Source organism: Accipiter gentilis, chromosome 10 (genome assembly GCF_929443795.1).
Source record: "Accipiter gentilis chromosome 10, bAccGen1.1, whole genome shotgun sequence".
Lineage (NCBI taxonomy): Eukaryota > Metazoa > Chordata > Aves > Accipitriformes > Accipitridae > Astur > Astur gentilis.
Window position 1 is genome coordinate 6,103,753 of NC_064889.1, and position 16,632 is coordinate 6,120,384.

At 36.6% G+C, this 16,632-nt stretch overlaps 1 protein-coding gene across 8 annotated transcripts in view; it reads right to left on the reverse strand.

Annotated features, from left to right (window-relative positions):
- The window catches only part of RAB8B (RAB8B, member RAS oncogene family), a 32,198-nt gene continuing 15,566 nt past the window's right edge, over positions 1–16,632 (reverse strand). Inside the window, exons 2-10 of one of the 8 annotated variants that reach the window (XR_007507469.1) lie at positions 14,980–15,040; positions 13,733–13,793; positions 12,298–12,375; positions 11,192–11,281; positions 10,325–10,390; positions 8,071–8,121; positions 7,548–7,572; positions 5,051–7,418; positions 1–199 (exon numbers count right to left, since the gene is read on the reverse strand). Coding sequence is in view for 5 of the 8 variants with exons in the window: in XM_049812154.1 (XP_049668111.1) it covers positions 7,246–7,418; positions 7,548–7,572; positions 8,071–8,121; positions 10,325–10,390; positions 11,192–11,281; positions 12,298–12,375; positions 13,733–13,793; positions 14,980–15,040 (605 nt within the window). In the remaining 3 variants the exon portion in view is untranslated. Of the gene's footprint in view, positions 200–3,371; positions 7,573–8,070; positions 8,122–10,324; positions 10,391–11,191; positions 11,282–12,297; positions 12,376–13,732; positions 13,794–14,979; positions 15,041–16,632 lie in introns of those variants that run through there. The other 7 variants (XM_049812159.1, XR_007507470.1, XR_007507468.1 and 4 more) reach the window with 7 other exon arrangements.

A 16,632-nucleotide genomic window follows, 5' to 3' on the forward strand; every position in this document is an offset into this window, starting at 1 on the left:
TTGCCTTTTCCCTGTAGTTTATTGGTTCAGAGCATAAATGCGTGTTTTACAAAGTCATTGCGTTTCAGGTGAGGATGTTCAGAAGCGGTATGTGGCAGCATTAGACATTAATCTCATGGACAGAACTTGCTCAGGCTTCTTGGAAAAATTAATTCCTTCATCTAGAATACATACCAGAGCTAGTTAGTTGCTATCTTGCCTGGAAGGAAAAAAAAAAAAAGTAAAGTAACACTAAGGATTTGCAAACAGCCTTTAAAGTAAACATTCAACTTTTCCTAAAAAAAAAAAAAAAAAGTAAAATTGACACAATAAGTTGCACTTCACTTGTAGTTAATTGGGTAAGTAAAGTCTGCACTTTACTGCACTTTTCTTTACAGCAGTCCAACAAAATTACGTAAGTGGGTGAAATAGTACCGAAATCCAAATACAAGTATGTTCACAATAGCACCATCTCTTTATGCTGTTCCGCAAGGGTATTAAACCAAGTCAGAAAGGTTAGTGACCACAATGGTGACATTTCCCTGAGAAATCAAAAAACATTTTGAAACAAATCCATCAATCTGAGACACCACTGCCTAACACAAGGCCTTGGGATACCAAGTGTAGCTGTGTATCATGGACACTCCTTTGGAGTGGTGGCATAAGCACAAAAAGTCACAACTGCAGTAAATAACCTCAATCATCTACTCAAGGAAGGTATTTAATAGGGCGAGATTCTCAATACTTTGTGATTGTTTACAGAATTTTTGTTCACTTTGAAGTCAGTACAATGCATACAAGAGTAGAGTTCAAGTTATGCACACTTTCCACAATTCGTTAAATATGTTAATTCCTCAGGCGAGGAAAATGCTTGGATCCTGCTCAAAACTTAACTTTATTTCACAAATTGAAGGAAGAATATGTACTGAGTATGTGCTCAGAGGAATTTGTAACATTTGTTCACACCAGCAGTTTAGTGCTGATGTGCTCTGCTTAAGACAGTAAAAGATTTCTGAAGCAACTACAAAACATCCTAGAGCACTAAAAATTCTCTCTTCAGCATGTTTTGCATTCCTTTCCATGCCCTTTCTTTAAACCTCTAGACAGCATGAGTAACAATACGCAACCTAAAAGCTTCATTTATGTATCTCCTGAAGATTAGAACCTTTCTGAAGAAAAATTATTTTAAAGTCTTACATTATATTGATGATTTTGGTATAGTTCAAGAATTCTAAAGAGCTGCTAGTCAACCAAGTTGGAAAAAGAATCATTTAGGAAAAAGGCAATTTACCAGATTATAAAAGCTGGACACATCCTACATGTGTACTAACAACTTACCTCTGTTCTACAACTGTGCACCATTTGTATAGTAAATCATAGAATCATAGAATGGTTTGGGTTAGAAAGGACCTTAAAGATCATCTAGATCCAGCCCCCCTGCCGTAGGCAGGGACACCTTTCACCAGACCAGGCTGCTCAAGCCCCATCCAGCCTGGCCTGGAACACTTCCAGGGATGGGGCAGCCACAACCTCTCTGGGCAACCTGTTCCAGTGCCTCACCACCATCACAGCGAAGAACTTCTTCCTTACATCTAATCTACATCCACCCCCTTTCACTTTAAAGCCATTACCCCTTGTCCTATCACTACATCCCCTTGTCAAAAATCCCTCTCCAGATTTCTTGTAGGCCCCTTTAGGTACTGGAAGGCTGCTGTAAGGTCTCCCTGGAGCCTTCTCTTCTCCAGGCTGAACAACCCCAGCTCTCTCAGCCTGTCTTCACAGGACAGGTGCTCCAGCCCTCCTCTGGACTTGCTCCAACAGGTCCATGTCCGTCTTATGTTGGTGGCCCCACAGCTGAATGCAGTACTGCAGGTGGGGTTTCAGGAGAGCAGAGGGGCAGAATCAACTCCCTCAACCTGCTAGCCACACTTTTGATGCAGCCCAGAATGCGACTGGTTTTCTGGGCTGCAAGCGCACAGTGCCGGCTCATATTCAGGTTTTCATCCACTAATACCCCCAAGTCCTTCTCTTCCAGGCTGCTCTCAACCCACTCATCGACCAGCCTGTATTTGTGCTTGGGGTTGCCCTGACCCATGTGCAGGACCTTGCAGTTGGCCTTGTTGAACTTCAGGAGGTTCGCACAGGCCCACCTCTCAAGCCTGTAAAGGTCCCTCTGGATAGCATCCCTTCCTTGCTAGTCTGCAACCAAAAAAAGATCCAGGAACTGTAACAAATCACCATTTTTAAGCTGTGTATGCCTGCTATTTCCTTTTAACAAACAGAGAATGCAAATGTATTTAAAATGTTATTGGGATGCAGATGCATGCCGCTAACTCCTGGGAGAACTGAAGGATTTGCAGAAGTGATTTTAGGACTGCTGAGCATCTAGAACCAGTTCAGATCAAGGGCATCTGCAAAATAATGTTTAAACAGCTGGACCTAAAGCAGCAAACTTGTCTGGCAGAAGCAGTCTGAAAAAAACAAAACCACACAACAAAACAAAACCAACAAATAATAAGGTGTAACAAGAATGTAACTCTAGCTTTCCGTTGCTTAAGGTAGAAAGACAATGCATTCTTTCAGCTAAATACAGTTTATTAAATGAACATGTAAAAAGCACGGATTTTAGAAGCTACCTGTCATCCATGTATTTCCCATTTATTCCTTAGGGTGCCCACTTGGGTGTCTCAACTATTCATCTGCTTTTGTCTTGGGTAGACAAAACCATTCTTTCCTTAGGTTTCCTAATTTTCATACCAGTTGTGAGTTACTGCCAAACCACAATAATTTGAAAGTCAAGAACTATTGCTAATATAATAGCCAACAAATATTTCTGTCAAATCCCTCAATATTCAGTGTTGAAGGAAGCTGGACAAACAGTATTTGCTATATTAATTAGTGATATTTGTGCCTCAGGTTACTTAAGAGCCTTACCTTTCACATAACACTGATTTAAAACAGCAACAACAACAACAACAACAACAACAAAGAAATATTAACAGCTTAAGTGAGTAGATAATCCTAAATCAAACTGGAGATTGTGTCTCATGTTATCTTTACTGGCATTGCTCAGAAGTTACTTTGGAAGGGTATTTCATGACACTAAATGTCTGGAAAATGGTTCCTTATGAAGCTGAAGGTCATTGAAATAATATACTTAAATTTAAGCAATAACTACAGGAATAGAGGAATTGCAGGAGAAATCTAAAGAACAGTCAAGTTTAGGATCAAGCAAAGCCATACAAAAACCCTTGTGGTTTGCCACTGAAGTTCAGCAAAGCTTTACAGGTGCAACTCAGCTGGGCACCCTTCCACAAGAGATGTACTGAAAATAGAGTGGAAATGCCAACTGTATAAAAACTACATGGAATATTTCATACAAAATACTCCAATACTTTTCATTATGTAACTTTTATTTGAGACACACATTGTTGTAAAAAAGTTCACATGGAATAATAAAACCATTGGGGTGTGAAGGGTTTTTTTAGGGGTTGGGTTTTTTTGTCTATACACATCAATACACAATTAATGATTAGGTTTACAAGTTAACCACATGACAAGTTCACTTTTCTCTGCAGGAGCTTTTCACATTACACCTTTATACCAGAGATAAAATGTGCTTAAACACACACAGTAGAACAATCCTATTTCAAAATTAAGCATTTTCTCAAGGACTATACTTCTTATTCTGAATTTAGTAGCTATATAGCATTAAAATAACTGAAGTTTTATTTGCAAAAATGTTTGTAAGGCCATAGGAATGCACTAAAATACTTAAATTCACCAGAAACAAGAAAAATCAATTGAAATCCTGCTTTTGTGGAGGAAAGAAATACAAGTTTTATTTATAAGAATAAGAATGGCATAAGCAGTTCAGTGAATGGAGGAGTAAAAAAGACCTATTATCACCTACAGACCAATCCTTAAGAAGTTTAACATTGCAAAATTTCAGTTACATTAATAGATAACCAAACAGATGCATTTTCACAAATAACACATTTATGCATTTTACATATTATTCATGTACTTTCAAATCATTATCCACTCACAATATCTTAATGTGATATGTATATTCAAGACCCCTTTATTCACTTGTGAAAATGATCCACTTAATTCACTTGACTTCAGCAGACTAGTATGGGAAAGGTACTTACAATGGGAAACACTTTCTGTAAAAAGAACTACAGGTCTGAAAAGTTAATTAGCATTTTTGAGACTGTCCCCCAAATAGTGAAGTGAGCTGCGTTAAGTTTCATGAGTGGTTTAAGCTTTAGCAATAATAGAACTTCCAGATAGTAAGTAAATCAAGTATTCTATATACAGTCAACAAAAACTTCTTGTGCATGTTTTGCTGAGCACAGACTGAAAGTTAAAATTGCAAAGCACTGAGACCAGTGGGGGTTTTTTTGTTTTTGTTTTTTTTTTTTTTTTTGTTTTTTTTTTTTTAAACCATTTAGAAAAATATTGGTCAAGATATAGTGCACAGACATGGGGCTGAGGGAAAGATTTCATAAAACTCCATAGCATAAGCAGCATTTTTGTTGTATCGAAATCCACCAAAAAATGTCTGCTTTTCCTGAAAGGTTAATGGCAATTTCTGGAATAAAACAGAAATACATTTGCTGCTTAATGAATAATTATATGACTTTCATTCTAATGGACATTAGAATACTAACTAGTTGACTGAGGTATAGTTAAGAGTCCTTCACAATTTAGATTATATAGTCTTGAGCAAAGTAGCAACAGAGACTGCACAAAACAATCATAGTGATATTAGAAAAGCCTGCAGTACCCAGCATCTGATGCATAGGCAGAACATACCATTTATCATCACCTGCTTGTCTAAAGGAAAATATAGCTAAAAAACTTTGCAGTAAAACATACAGCTGATTTGCACGCTAAGATACAGCACATTTTTCAATGTCTGACAAGGCAGACTGTACACAGAAAAAGGTCTATACTGACCAAAAGTTAGCACACCGATAAAGTGCAGCCACTAGCCATCTAATACTGCTGGAGAAGAGGGGTGGGGGCAAAACAACAAAGAAAGAGAGCAAAATCTGCATTTTACCTTATCCATAAGACCACATGAAATTAGAATTCTTCAGTTTCAGCAGGGGACAACAAAATTGCATTAAATTCTTCTACAAATAGAAAAAGATGAACTTTACATGAACATTAAGCAAAGTGAAATATTTACTGCATTATTTTATCATGCATAAAGTGAATTTCCTATGGTCTTACCTCACATTTATGTACAGTTTAGCACAGCTAAATGTAAGAAAATAGCAAGTTTTTTTTCTCCCCCCCCCATACAGAGCAGATACCCCAATTCGCTGCTGCTTCAAGAAGCACTTCATAGACCCTACTACTTACAGGCTCTTTCAAAGGGAAGTTCATGGAGACTAATATTGAATGAACATTTAACCACACAGCGAAGACAGGGAAAACAATACAAAGCATTCTGTAAACGGTGCCAAACACAGAACATGTCAGTTTTGGTTTCCAGACAACCCCTGAGATAAAAATCAAAGTATTACGACACCAAATAAGTCAGAGGTAAATTACTAAAAATAAACAACATTCATAATTGGTGTCACAACACTTTCTGTATAGAAGCACTTTTTTAAACCATACAGAAAACATAACTGCTTCAGCCTGTCCGAGAAAAACATCAAGGGTAGACAACAGAGCAGTTAGGGTTGCTTTGTATTTTCACTAAACCTTGTTGCCATGAAGATTTTTCTGTTTTAGTGCAGCAACAGCAGTTTGAGATTCACCATCTAGTTACAATAACTATTTCGACTAAACTACATGTGGGGACAGGTTGATAACCACTCAAAACTTTATGGAACCAGCAACTAATGTTAAACCTTTTAAAATCAAAAGTCTTTAAATCTAATGCTATTGGCCCCCCCGTTCACTTTCGAAATATTTACAACAGACCCAGAGATGACAAATTCAGTACCTGACACCACAAAATGAAGCAGTTATCTGTGGTAACGACCAACTCACTGTTTACAACTCTAGATAATGTAGTGAGGCAAAAGCAAGCACATCAGACATTAACTTTGACAATGAAAGAATGCACCTATCCCCTAATAACAAACATGCTGGACACAAACTTGTAGTTAAAGCTTACAATGGTCCAAGTTTGGCACATCAACAGAACTAAAGCACCTGTTTTAATTGTTCGTTGAGGAAATTTTTCAGAAGACAATAAAAAAGTAGTAGAACAAAGACTAGGTTATACAATGCTCAGTTGAGTAAAAAAAGGCAACTATGTTTCAACTCTGCTTCTAACAGTCTAGGTCACTGTACCAGTTTTTGATGAAAAAATAACTTAACTGCTTGAGCAGACCAAAGAGGGCTTCACACATTCAGCATTAACTCCATAACTAATAGTACATTATAGCCCTAATGTGACTGCTTCCTTAGTGCCAGAACTTGATAAGTTTCAGCAACTGCACAGGAAGCTAGTTTTTGGACACCGCTGTTGTCAGGGTCAATGCTTACAGACATTAACGAACTATCCTTAGAATTACAGTAGAAATGGAAGTCACCTTTAGAAGCAGTCATTTCTGAACAAATGTATCCATAAAGAGGTTACTCAAAAGTCATGCATTCAGCTTCCACAAGCCACTTAAGTGATAGTGATGAGGCCAATTTGTGACGATTTCAACTCCAGAGTGTACTTCATCAGAAACAAAAAAAGGTGCAGACAGTTTCAGCTAACAAAGGGAAGTTAAGTGAGGAAAGACACTGTGTTTATTCAAATAACTGAAAGGTGCATCTGTGAATCAGACAGTGACTGGCAATGCAGAACACAACTTTGCGAAGTCTGGTAAAGAAAGAAAAGCAACACTCTACATTCAGAATAGAAGCCACAGCTTCTGCATGAACAGATTTGTGCATCTAAGAGAAAAACCCCATACAAATTGTTAAATGCCAATTGTTACAGTAATTCTCATCACTAGTGTGTCAACATCCATACTGCAGTCATGGCCACAAGTATACAGCATAGAAAATAATGGAAGTGAGACTTAATTTTTCCCCTGGCTCTTCTGCTTGAAAATAAATTTGTTTAAAAAGAAAAACCTGCACAAATCTGTTAAGAATCTTACTTACAAGTCAAACTGTGCAAATACAAATGTAAGATTGTGCTGTAACAGGCAGTAAGAGGCCAATATGGATGTGCAAAGTTAAAAGAAACATAGCAGCTTTTGCAACAGGCAATAAAACAGAAAGTAAAAAAAGGAAAACAAGTTAACTCTTGCATTTGTGTCTCCACTTCATAGCTTCCATATCTGAGAAAGAAGAGCCTGACAGGTCAATAGGCTTAGTGAGCAAAATCCACTTGGTATTTTGTGTATCGCAGTCTACGTTCAATGGAGCTCTCAGCAGCAGCTTGGTGGTATTATTTCTGAGGCTTTGTGACCCTGTGCTTTCAAAGAAGCAGAAAAGGTTCTAAGTGTGCTGCAGTCTATCATTAGAAGTTCATCAAAGTAGCGTGCATCGAAAGAAGCTGCTCTTCTTAGATCGATTTTCTGTTATTTTTACTGGCCCACCTGCCCCTGACGAACTGTTGTCATTCTGAAAGAAAAGAGTATCAACATCATAAAATGCAGAAAAAATAAGTCTAGTTTTCCTAGTTTCCCTCCCTACTTCCCCCATGTTACAAAGCAATAATGAGAGCAGAGGTTTATTGCAACTTGAGCTCCTCAATTACCCAGACTCTGTTAATCACTCAATAAACTGCCTATTTTAAAAAGAAACATTTATCCAACAATCCAGATCTGAAGTGTTAGCTGAAAGAGTGACTACATAATTTGATGTTTAATAAAACAAGGATCACACAGTTACATTTCAAAAGAACACATCAGTTTCAGGCTGCCCAGTGTTAATGTTCATGCAAAATATAGAACAATTACACACTGATGTGTAATAAAGTGTGATAAAGCACTGTTTGCTCAAATTTGATCTACCATTCACTGTAATCCCCAGGAGTTTTTTGATAAGGCTACTACTCAGCCAATTATTATAGCAGTCATTTCAATGTATCTAGTTTGTACGCCAATTGGAAATACAAACCATTTTTCTGTTGAGCTTTGTCATAATGTCCCGTGCAAGTGTGAAAAATGCCTGGTGAGGAACAGAAATAAAAAAAAATTTAAAAAAGAAAAAAAGAGAGTTAGTCACAAGACACATTAAAGACAAGATAGATTTGGAGTAACCAGACACATTAACAATACAGTATTCTGTAGGCCATTGCTAGCACTTCAAGTTGCAAGGCATTCTATGTACACTAGCTGTTAACTTAAAACTGCACTAAGCATGCTTTATAAGAAAAAAATATTTCTTTTTAGTCTCCATCCCTCCAATCTTTGAAGCAAATGAACAGACTTTCCCATCACATACCTCTCGGGCAAAAAAAAAAAAAATCTGCTGAAGAGAAGGCTGCATACAGTAACACACACTAATACTTTTTTTTTTTTTTTTTGCCAAATTGTACTATGCATCGCAACTAGAAACTCTCAAGAGAGGTTTGAGGATGGCATGCCTGAGAAGTCACATTAAGGTTAGCTTGCTTTCTATCCTCCAAAAGTTTTGCTCCTGGACTATCTATAAAGTTATTTATGCTTCCAACATCCCTATTAAAAAAAAAAAAAAAAAAAATCACTCTGGCAAATCTCAGCATCTCAGACTTCAATGTATGAAGGAGCAAAGAAACTTCTGTAGCAGAATTCTGCAATTCTCCAGAAGCAGGGAAAAGTAAGACTTTTAGGCTATCTGGAGATATCAACAATCCAAAGACAGTTCCACAAAGTAAAAAAACCTGTAAACACTTCCCCTCTCATTGTGTTCGGAATATATCCACGGACACTCATTTAACGCAAATAAAATCACAACAAATAAATTAATTCACTTCTGATCACAAGAATATCACAATTGTGTCATTTCTCACAAGTTAAGCATTTGGTGGAAAGACGACTAAGTCATTACTTGCTGAATGCCTAAACCAGCTGCATTTTTTTAATGCTTTCTTCACTACTCATGTAACAATTTAAAAAAATATTCAGATAGCCAAGTCATGTGGAATAAGCACAAACTCATGTTGTACATTTAATGACCAACAGGAGTTAAAATGAAATTGCAGAACATGTGATAAAGAGCAAGTCAACCATCTGCAGGAACTAATGAAGAAAAGTACTTTTTATCAGACTATTGCTATCCACCATTGGTATTAGCTGCTAATGTTCACACTTCCATTGTCTGCTGTAAGAATCATAATGATACTGCAAAAATCATGTCAAGCACTATTCCAGATGCAGCACAATGCAAATAAGTCCATTCTAACTATATTGTATAACAATCATCCTGCAATCAGAAAAAAAACATTTGGCTGGCTTGGCATCAGTCATGTTATTTTAAACTAGCAGCCTCTTTAGTATCTAGTTAATTTGTTAGCTGCATAATCTAAATTATGTACATGTTTGGAAGGCTTTTAAAAGTTATCCCATCCATACACATAGAAAGGCTTTTAGATGATTAGGTACAGGAACAACATTTAAGAACAAGTATGCCTTATCTGAATGAATGTATCTTAATGTAACTGCCTTTTGATATCATATTATTTTGTTGTCCACACTTCATAGAGTTAAGATCCTCCCTCCACCCTCCCCAAAATGACAAGAGTGATTCATGGTAAGATAGACTGGAGTTGAGCCACTCTTCCTTCCGATTCTATTTCCTTATGCTCTGATAAATAGGGATCTTGTGTTTTTAGCACAAAATTTATTTGCAGGAAAAGACTGCAAGTCTACAGATAGAGTATTATAAGCCCTTCTCCTCCTCTAACATCAGCTTATGACAGTCTATGCTGATGTTGTAGGTTAACATACAAATCTTCGGTCTCATCTGCATAGCACATATTTATTAGTAACCTGAAGGCTCCTTGACACAGTAGCATGTTATTCTGAAAGTAAATAATCTTGAATCTAATTTCCTGCACAAAGCATTGTTCTAAAATTATACCTATTCCCTGTCCAAAAGCACTTGCAATTTAAGTAGTCAGGCACAGAAGTCTAAAGCAACTGTTTGCTACAATAATAGTAAACCACTCTGTTAATACCCATTTAAAAAAACCCAAACAATTCCAGACATTACCAGAAAACAAGAAATGCTGGATTTTACAGTAGCTCTCTAAATATAACAAGATTGGTGACCCAGGAGCACAGCTGGTATTTCAGATCCCAGATCAGATCAGAAAGCCCAGTAGATAATGAAACATGCCTCCACAGTAGTAGTTCAAGAAACACACTTAAGCGTAACATGCATCTCTTACCTCTTCCACATTTATGCTGGATTTTGCACTTGTCTCCAAAAACTTGATTCCATAATCAATTGCTAACTGGAAGAGAGGTTAAAGTTTTTCAGGTTTTTTTGAAGTTCCTTTGTAAAAGGAATGTTTCACCTAGATTCATAATAAATAGATGCTGTATGCTGCAGCAAGCTTTAAAAACAAAACCAAACAAGCTTCATTTCTGCTTTTCTCTTGCAAAAACATTAAAGTTACTGGACAATTAGACAAAATATTAGAACAAGCCATACCCTCATGTAAATTCAAAACCAAGAGAGATATTAATTGCTCATAAAAAGACTTATTTAGGACCTAAAAGAACATTAAGATTGATATGGAACATTCATTGATATGGATTTATGGACCAGATAATTACATACAATCATCCCATAAGTTGTGTTACTAGCAACTACACTACTGTAGCTGTGTACATGATAGATTATATAACATTCTTACTTGCTTGTTTTTTCTGCAGAACAACTAATTACTTAAGCTTTAATAACAGAACTTACGACAAGAGCAAGTAACCACCATGGTGGATTGAGTACAACATGACCAAATTGTAAACATAGCTTTATATTGAAATTTAGAATACTTCACACTATAGCGAAGTTCAACATTCTTTACAGGATCTTCCCCTCAAGACAATAGTACCATCAAGTTTAGTCAAGCTTGAAGACACTCAAGTGCCATTTAAACAAAAAACCCCAACCTAGCATCCTATAATAAATAAAAGTTTCTGAAACAAGAGGTTTGGGGCCCATTATCTCTCATATGCCTAAAACATAACCAAATATCCAGCAGCCAAAATCCTAAGTAGGCTTCTGAACAAGGTAAGTCACCAAAGCTTACCTTCTCGCCTTTTTCTTTTGAGACTTGTCTTTTTTCATTCATGTCACATTTGTTACCCAGGATCATTCTTTCTACATCTGAAGAGGCATGCTGAAAGAAGAAAAAGTAATCTCTCAGAAACAAAAAGTGCATATTTAAAAGAAATTTACGTGTCAAACTCATCCACAAATGAACATTTTATTTTTAAAAAGTTATCTAATGTGAAGGCATTACTGAGAAAGAAACTAACTTTTTAAACAGGCAATTTAATATTTAAATATTAAAACAAGTTGGATAAAGACTCCTAGATTAAATTTGCCTCGGTATTACTACAGATCAAACACAGTACCATGAGCTCTGTACCAGGCTGCGCACATGCATTTAGTTATTCTGGAAATGTAACGGCACATACTTTACTTCCAAATGGTACATGGACATCTAGGGTATTTGGCTGAAGTATCATTATGCAATACATTTGCATTTTTAAAATAGATTATTAATAAAAGAATTTTTATGTAATAATCACTTCAGCAAGAAAACTTCAACAAGAAGCCCATGGATTTTATGTTTAAGGAAAAAAACCCAGTAAGATTCTGTTACCTAACTACAGCTTGCTAAAATTAGGGTTTCTCCTCTAACTTCATAATGACCTATCCCTAGTTGACAGCATGTCCCATTAAACGATTTACAGTAAGTTAGCAGGAAGGAAGCTTACCCAAGACCAAATGAAAAGGTCAAAAATCTCTAATCGGACAAAACACACAACACAGTAACAACTGAAGTTAGAGAGATCTGTCATCATCTCAGTGAAAGGTAGACACCCTAAGATCTTGCTCCTTCCCACTCCTTAGACACACCCAAAAGCAAAAAAGAACAATAACAGTCATATAGTAAGAGCAGTTTTGAAATACTTTATGCTTACTTCTTAAACTTAAGTTTTCTACCTTCTATCCCTAGATGAACGAGATAATATTGTCCCCACTGATAATCACTGTTGCATTCACTGCACAGTCTAACTTGGCCATATATGTTGGCTACTATAATGAAGTGAATAATTACTTGATTATTATTTGTCCCAGGGAAATCATAAGATAGAACAAGTAAGAAGTACTTTCCAAAGCACCTACCTCCTCTATGTTTCTTATCCAGTTTTTTATGTTGTCAAAAGACTTTTCATTTGTGATGTCATACACCAGCATAATTCCCTAAATAAAGTTAAGAAAATCTCGTTAGATGAGCTAGCACTATTGGTTGACTTTTGATGTATGCTGTTGATTATACTTCCAAGAAATTCAACATATGACTTATGCACCTATAATCCTTTCTCAAAGCATTATGCCATTGCTGAGAATTTACCCAAAATATTACTATTTAACATCTTTGACCTCTAACAGTGGCAAAACGCACCACCTATGTGGAATTTTAAATTATTAGCCTATAGTCAGGAGAAGTTTAGAAATTCTACTACAACAGCAATCAGGACTCTATTGTTAAAGTCAAGTTGAGAAGCAGTAGCTTTAAGCAGTCAAAGATGACAAACCTGTGAGATCCAATCTGCTGGGGCCAGTAGATACTTACAGCAAAGCTGACACTAGGTGCTCTCCCAGAAGCTTTAGCTCTTTCAGACAGTTATGTACGTATACTAGCGTGGGCTATCAACAATTAGCAAAGTATGGGAAATGACACAACAGCTGCATTAAGGACAGATTGCCAGGTTCACCTCCTTTCCTTATTGCCTTGCCAATCATTCCTCGTAGGACAAAGAGAAGTCCTTGGCCATGGACTGGGAGGTGGGGAGAAGACCATGTCACTGCCAAAACCTTTTTAAGTACTAGAAAGCTCTAACACAGAGCCACAACCATTACTATTTCTCCTCATCTGAATTCCGTAACAGACCCACAGCCAGCCTACAAATGGAACAGATCTGTTCTTACAAAGCAATACAAACATGTTGTAGCAGTATAGCTAGTAATCAGCAAGTTGAAATTAACAGCGTCCCAACATAAAGTATCTCAAATCATAGCATTAAGAACCATTACAAGCAGCTGTACCACAAAGACTGCAGTCTCTAAGTCAGTCATTTGACTTCAAGTCATTCTTAATGGAGGTAAAAGTAACAGTAGTTTTTGTAGGTGATTGTACTTCTAGCCTAGATTTTACAATCTCTACTGGCTGAAGGAAAAGCAATTCAGTGAAATACACTTTTAATATTAAAATAATTCATTATCTATTTTTCAAACATTTCAAATGTTTAAAGGGGTTGATTGCATTAAAAAAAGTTGTCTGATTAAAGCTTGGCAACTTAGCTTCTTAATATAATCTGCAGAAATTAATTATATTAAAAAAGACAATAAGGCTTGAAGTTTCATCACAAAAACAGGCCCAGACAAAGCATAGAAAAGCACAAAACAAGAAAACCCCAACCAAATCACAAATTTTATTCCCCACGTCTCAAGCCACAATTATCTAATACTCCAGTCGAAGACTTACATGATATAACCTTAAGAAGAGCAAACCAGTTACATTAGTTGTGCCTAATTTTTTTAAAGTGAGAGCACTTACCATGGCTCCTCTGTAGTAAGCTGTTGTGATTGTGCGGAATCTCTCCTGGCCTGCTGTATCCCTAAAATTCAGTGAAAACAAGTATTTGTTAGAGGTGATCTTTACACTGTTCTGTACTTAGATATGTCTTTTTAAACAGAGTAACAATGTATCGATACTCACTCATTAACAAAAAATACCATTTAGAAGCTGTTTGCACAAGTTCTTCAGCCCTCAAAATCTTCCTCACTCCCAAGCTACCCTGCTTACATCAGTGGTTATAGCAGCATCATAAATATGGCACAAAAGCATTTAAATTTTCATGCAAGCAATACCACTCAGCACTACACAGCCTTCCCTAGAATAACTAAAAAAGGCAGCTCTGATGCATCTGAGTCCTGCATTAAACAAAATTAACACATGCAGCAGTAAAATATTTTAGGATAGTGCATTTTCATGTACAGTTTAGCTATTAAAATCAGCCACTATACCTTAGTGTGCTGATACTTTATCCTAGATGACTTCAAAGCAGTATCTGTCTGTGAGTGAACAAGAGGACCAAAGTGTTTGGCTACTAGTCACATCTAGTGGGAGCTGAACTCCAAAGGCCTGACAAAACCCAACTTTTTGACTTACATTACAGACAGACTATTTTTACCAACCACTTCTGGCACTTCACTTCCTTAGCCACGAGAATTCTGGCTCGCATGCAAATATCACAACTATCTTTTCGAGAACCTGAGAAATCAGCAAGAGCCCTCCCTACATTCACCAGTAGCATTTAAAGAGTTTGGCATGTGTAATAATGCTACACCAAAAATACTCATCTGCTGCTATCAGGAGACTCAGTCTCTACTAACCCACCACGCAAAGGAACAGGAGCGTTATCACTCACCTGTGCCTCTGTGAGTACAACTAGGTATCAAAGTATCAGAGGAGATTACATTTTATTAGGTTGCATATTTTAGTTTACAGCTATGGAGTTAATACTTCTCTTTCACACAGAATAGCTAAAAGCTCATTTAAGAGGACAGCTTTTGATAAAATGGGAAGTTGCTGCAACGTTTGCATATGAACAGGCTATTTCCTGTGCTGCTGAAGCAGAACGACTCCAGGAGCAAGCTAGAAGAAAGCATAAACCTTATGGACAGTCAACGTATAAAAGGTGTGAAACTTCTGGTACACCCAGGCTCAAAAGCTATGAAGTATTCCTGCTCAAAGACTAATTCAATACTCACTGAAAATTTAAATTACTTTGGAATACTTACCATATCTGTAGCTTGATTTTCTTTCCATCTAATTCTATCGTTCTGATCTTAAAGTCGATTCCTGCCAGAGAAAGAGAGAGTCTAAGTTTTGCAATAAATGAAAAGGAAGCGTTCAGTTTCCTTTTGACAATTTGGTAAGAGCAAACTTAGGCAAAAGAATTATTCTGATGTTGCCATTTCTTCCAAACACTAGGAAGTGCTGAGGATGCACAAAGTTTTCGGCTGCATCCCACATATCAAGGATAAATTATTCTGCACAATGAAAATAGACCAAAAACTCAGGCTCACTACTAATCAAGATTATGAGAGAAACATTTAATCTCAAAATTCTTCCATTTTACACTGATAAGGTCACTAGTATGAACGTATATTTTTCTCAACTTTTTGACTAGCACCTGCAGTTCAAGTCAATTCCCTGGAACCTCTGCTGGCTCCGAGGAAAAAATACATACTATCACCCCTTAGTTCCTTTTCAAAACTGGCATCTACTTCTGAAAACTGATGTTTAATGCAGTCTAATCAGACATAACAGTAAATGGTAAAGCGTCACAGGAGAGAAAAGCTATACAGATAGTTAATGAAGGTGGCTGAAATAGATGACACATGGGACTTGTTTAAGAATACCAGTTTAGGAGTAACTTCAATTTTCTAGGAAGCTCCAAAAGGTATCAAGAAACACCTCTCTCCTTTCCCCCGCTAACACTTCCACATGGTACCCATCAGTTCTGAAACTGATTTTGAAGACAGATTTTAAGCTGGGGGGTATGGGGGGGAAGAATGAATTCAGAAGGGCTTAATAATGTCTTCTAAGGTTTAGAGGGATAAAAATGGATCTATGAATCAAAGACAAGATGTCAAAACAGACTTTACCCTGGACTATTTTAACTTTCGCATCTCTAAACCTATGCTATACCATAGTTCAAATTGAGACTGTTGAAGTCCCAGTATGTGACTGCCAGATTTTTGAATCCCTGGACCGCCACTTCCATGTACTCCCCAATTAATCTGTTTTGAAACTAATGGCCCATTTTTTTGGGCAGGTAAGTTATTTCATTTATTTAATTTCTTCTTTGTTCAGATGTAATTTAAGTGACACCTATCAAGAGTATCTTAATTGGGAAAATGCTGTTTCGAGCTTTAAGAATTCATCCATCCCTTAAGGAGAAAGCTATGGGATTTTTAAAAATATACTACAGTAGTATTTGAATATGAAATACAGACATTCTTTAACTATTTGACTTTCATTCTTCTCACATGCGATATTAATGTTTTAATATACTGAAAATACCAAGTCTTAGCCAGCTGATCTTGATGCGCTATGGATATGTAGTTTAGCCCATTAGTTAGAATACAAATTATGAGCAGAAACATCACATCAGCACTTTTAACAGCATATGAAATTAATTGCATTAATTTAAAATCCTATGACTACTGCTACAATTGCCATTTCCCAAGATTCACTAGTAAATTTACAGGCAAAATGAGACTTTCATTAATTCACATTCTTCTAAAAATGACATAAGAATGATGCGTACTTTAAAAAGAAAATCCTTATTACATGTAACAGAAGCTTGGCAAGTGTTTCAATTTTACATTTGATAGGATACCGTGTCTCCCTTGTTGTAAAGGTTTTTCTCTTAAGTAGGTGCAACA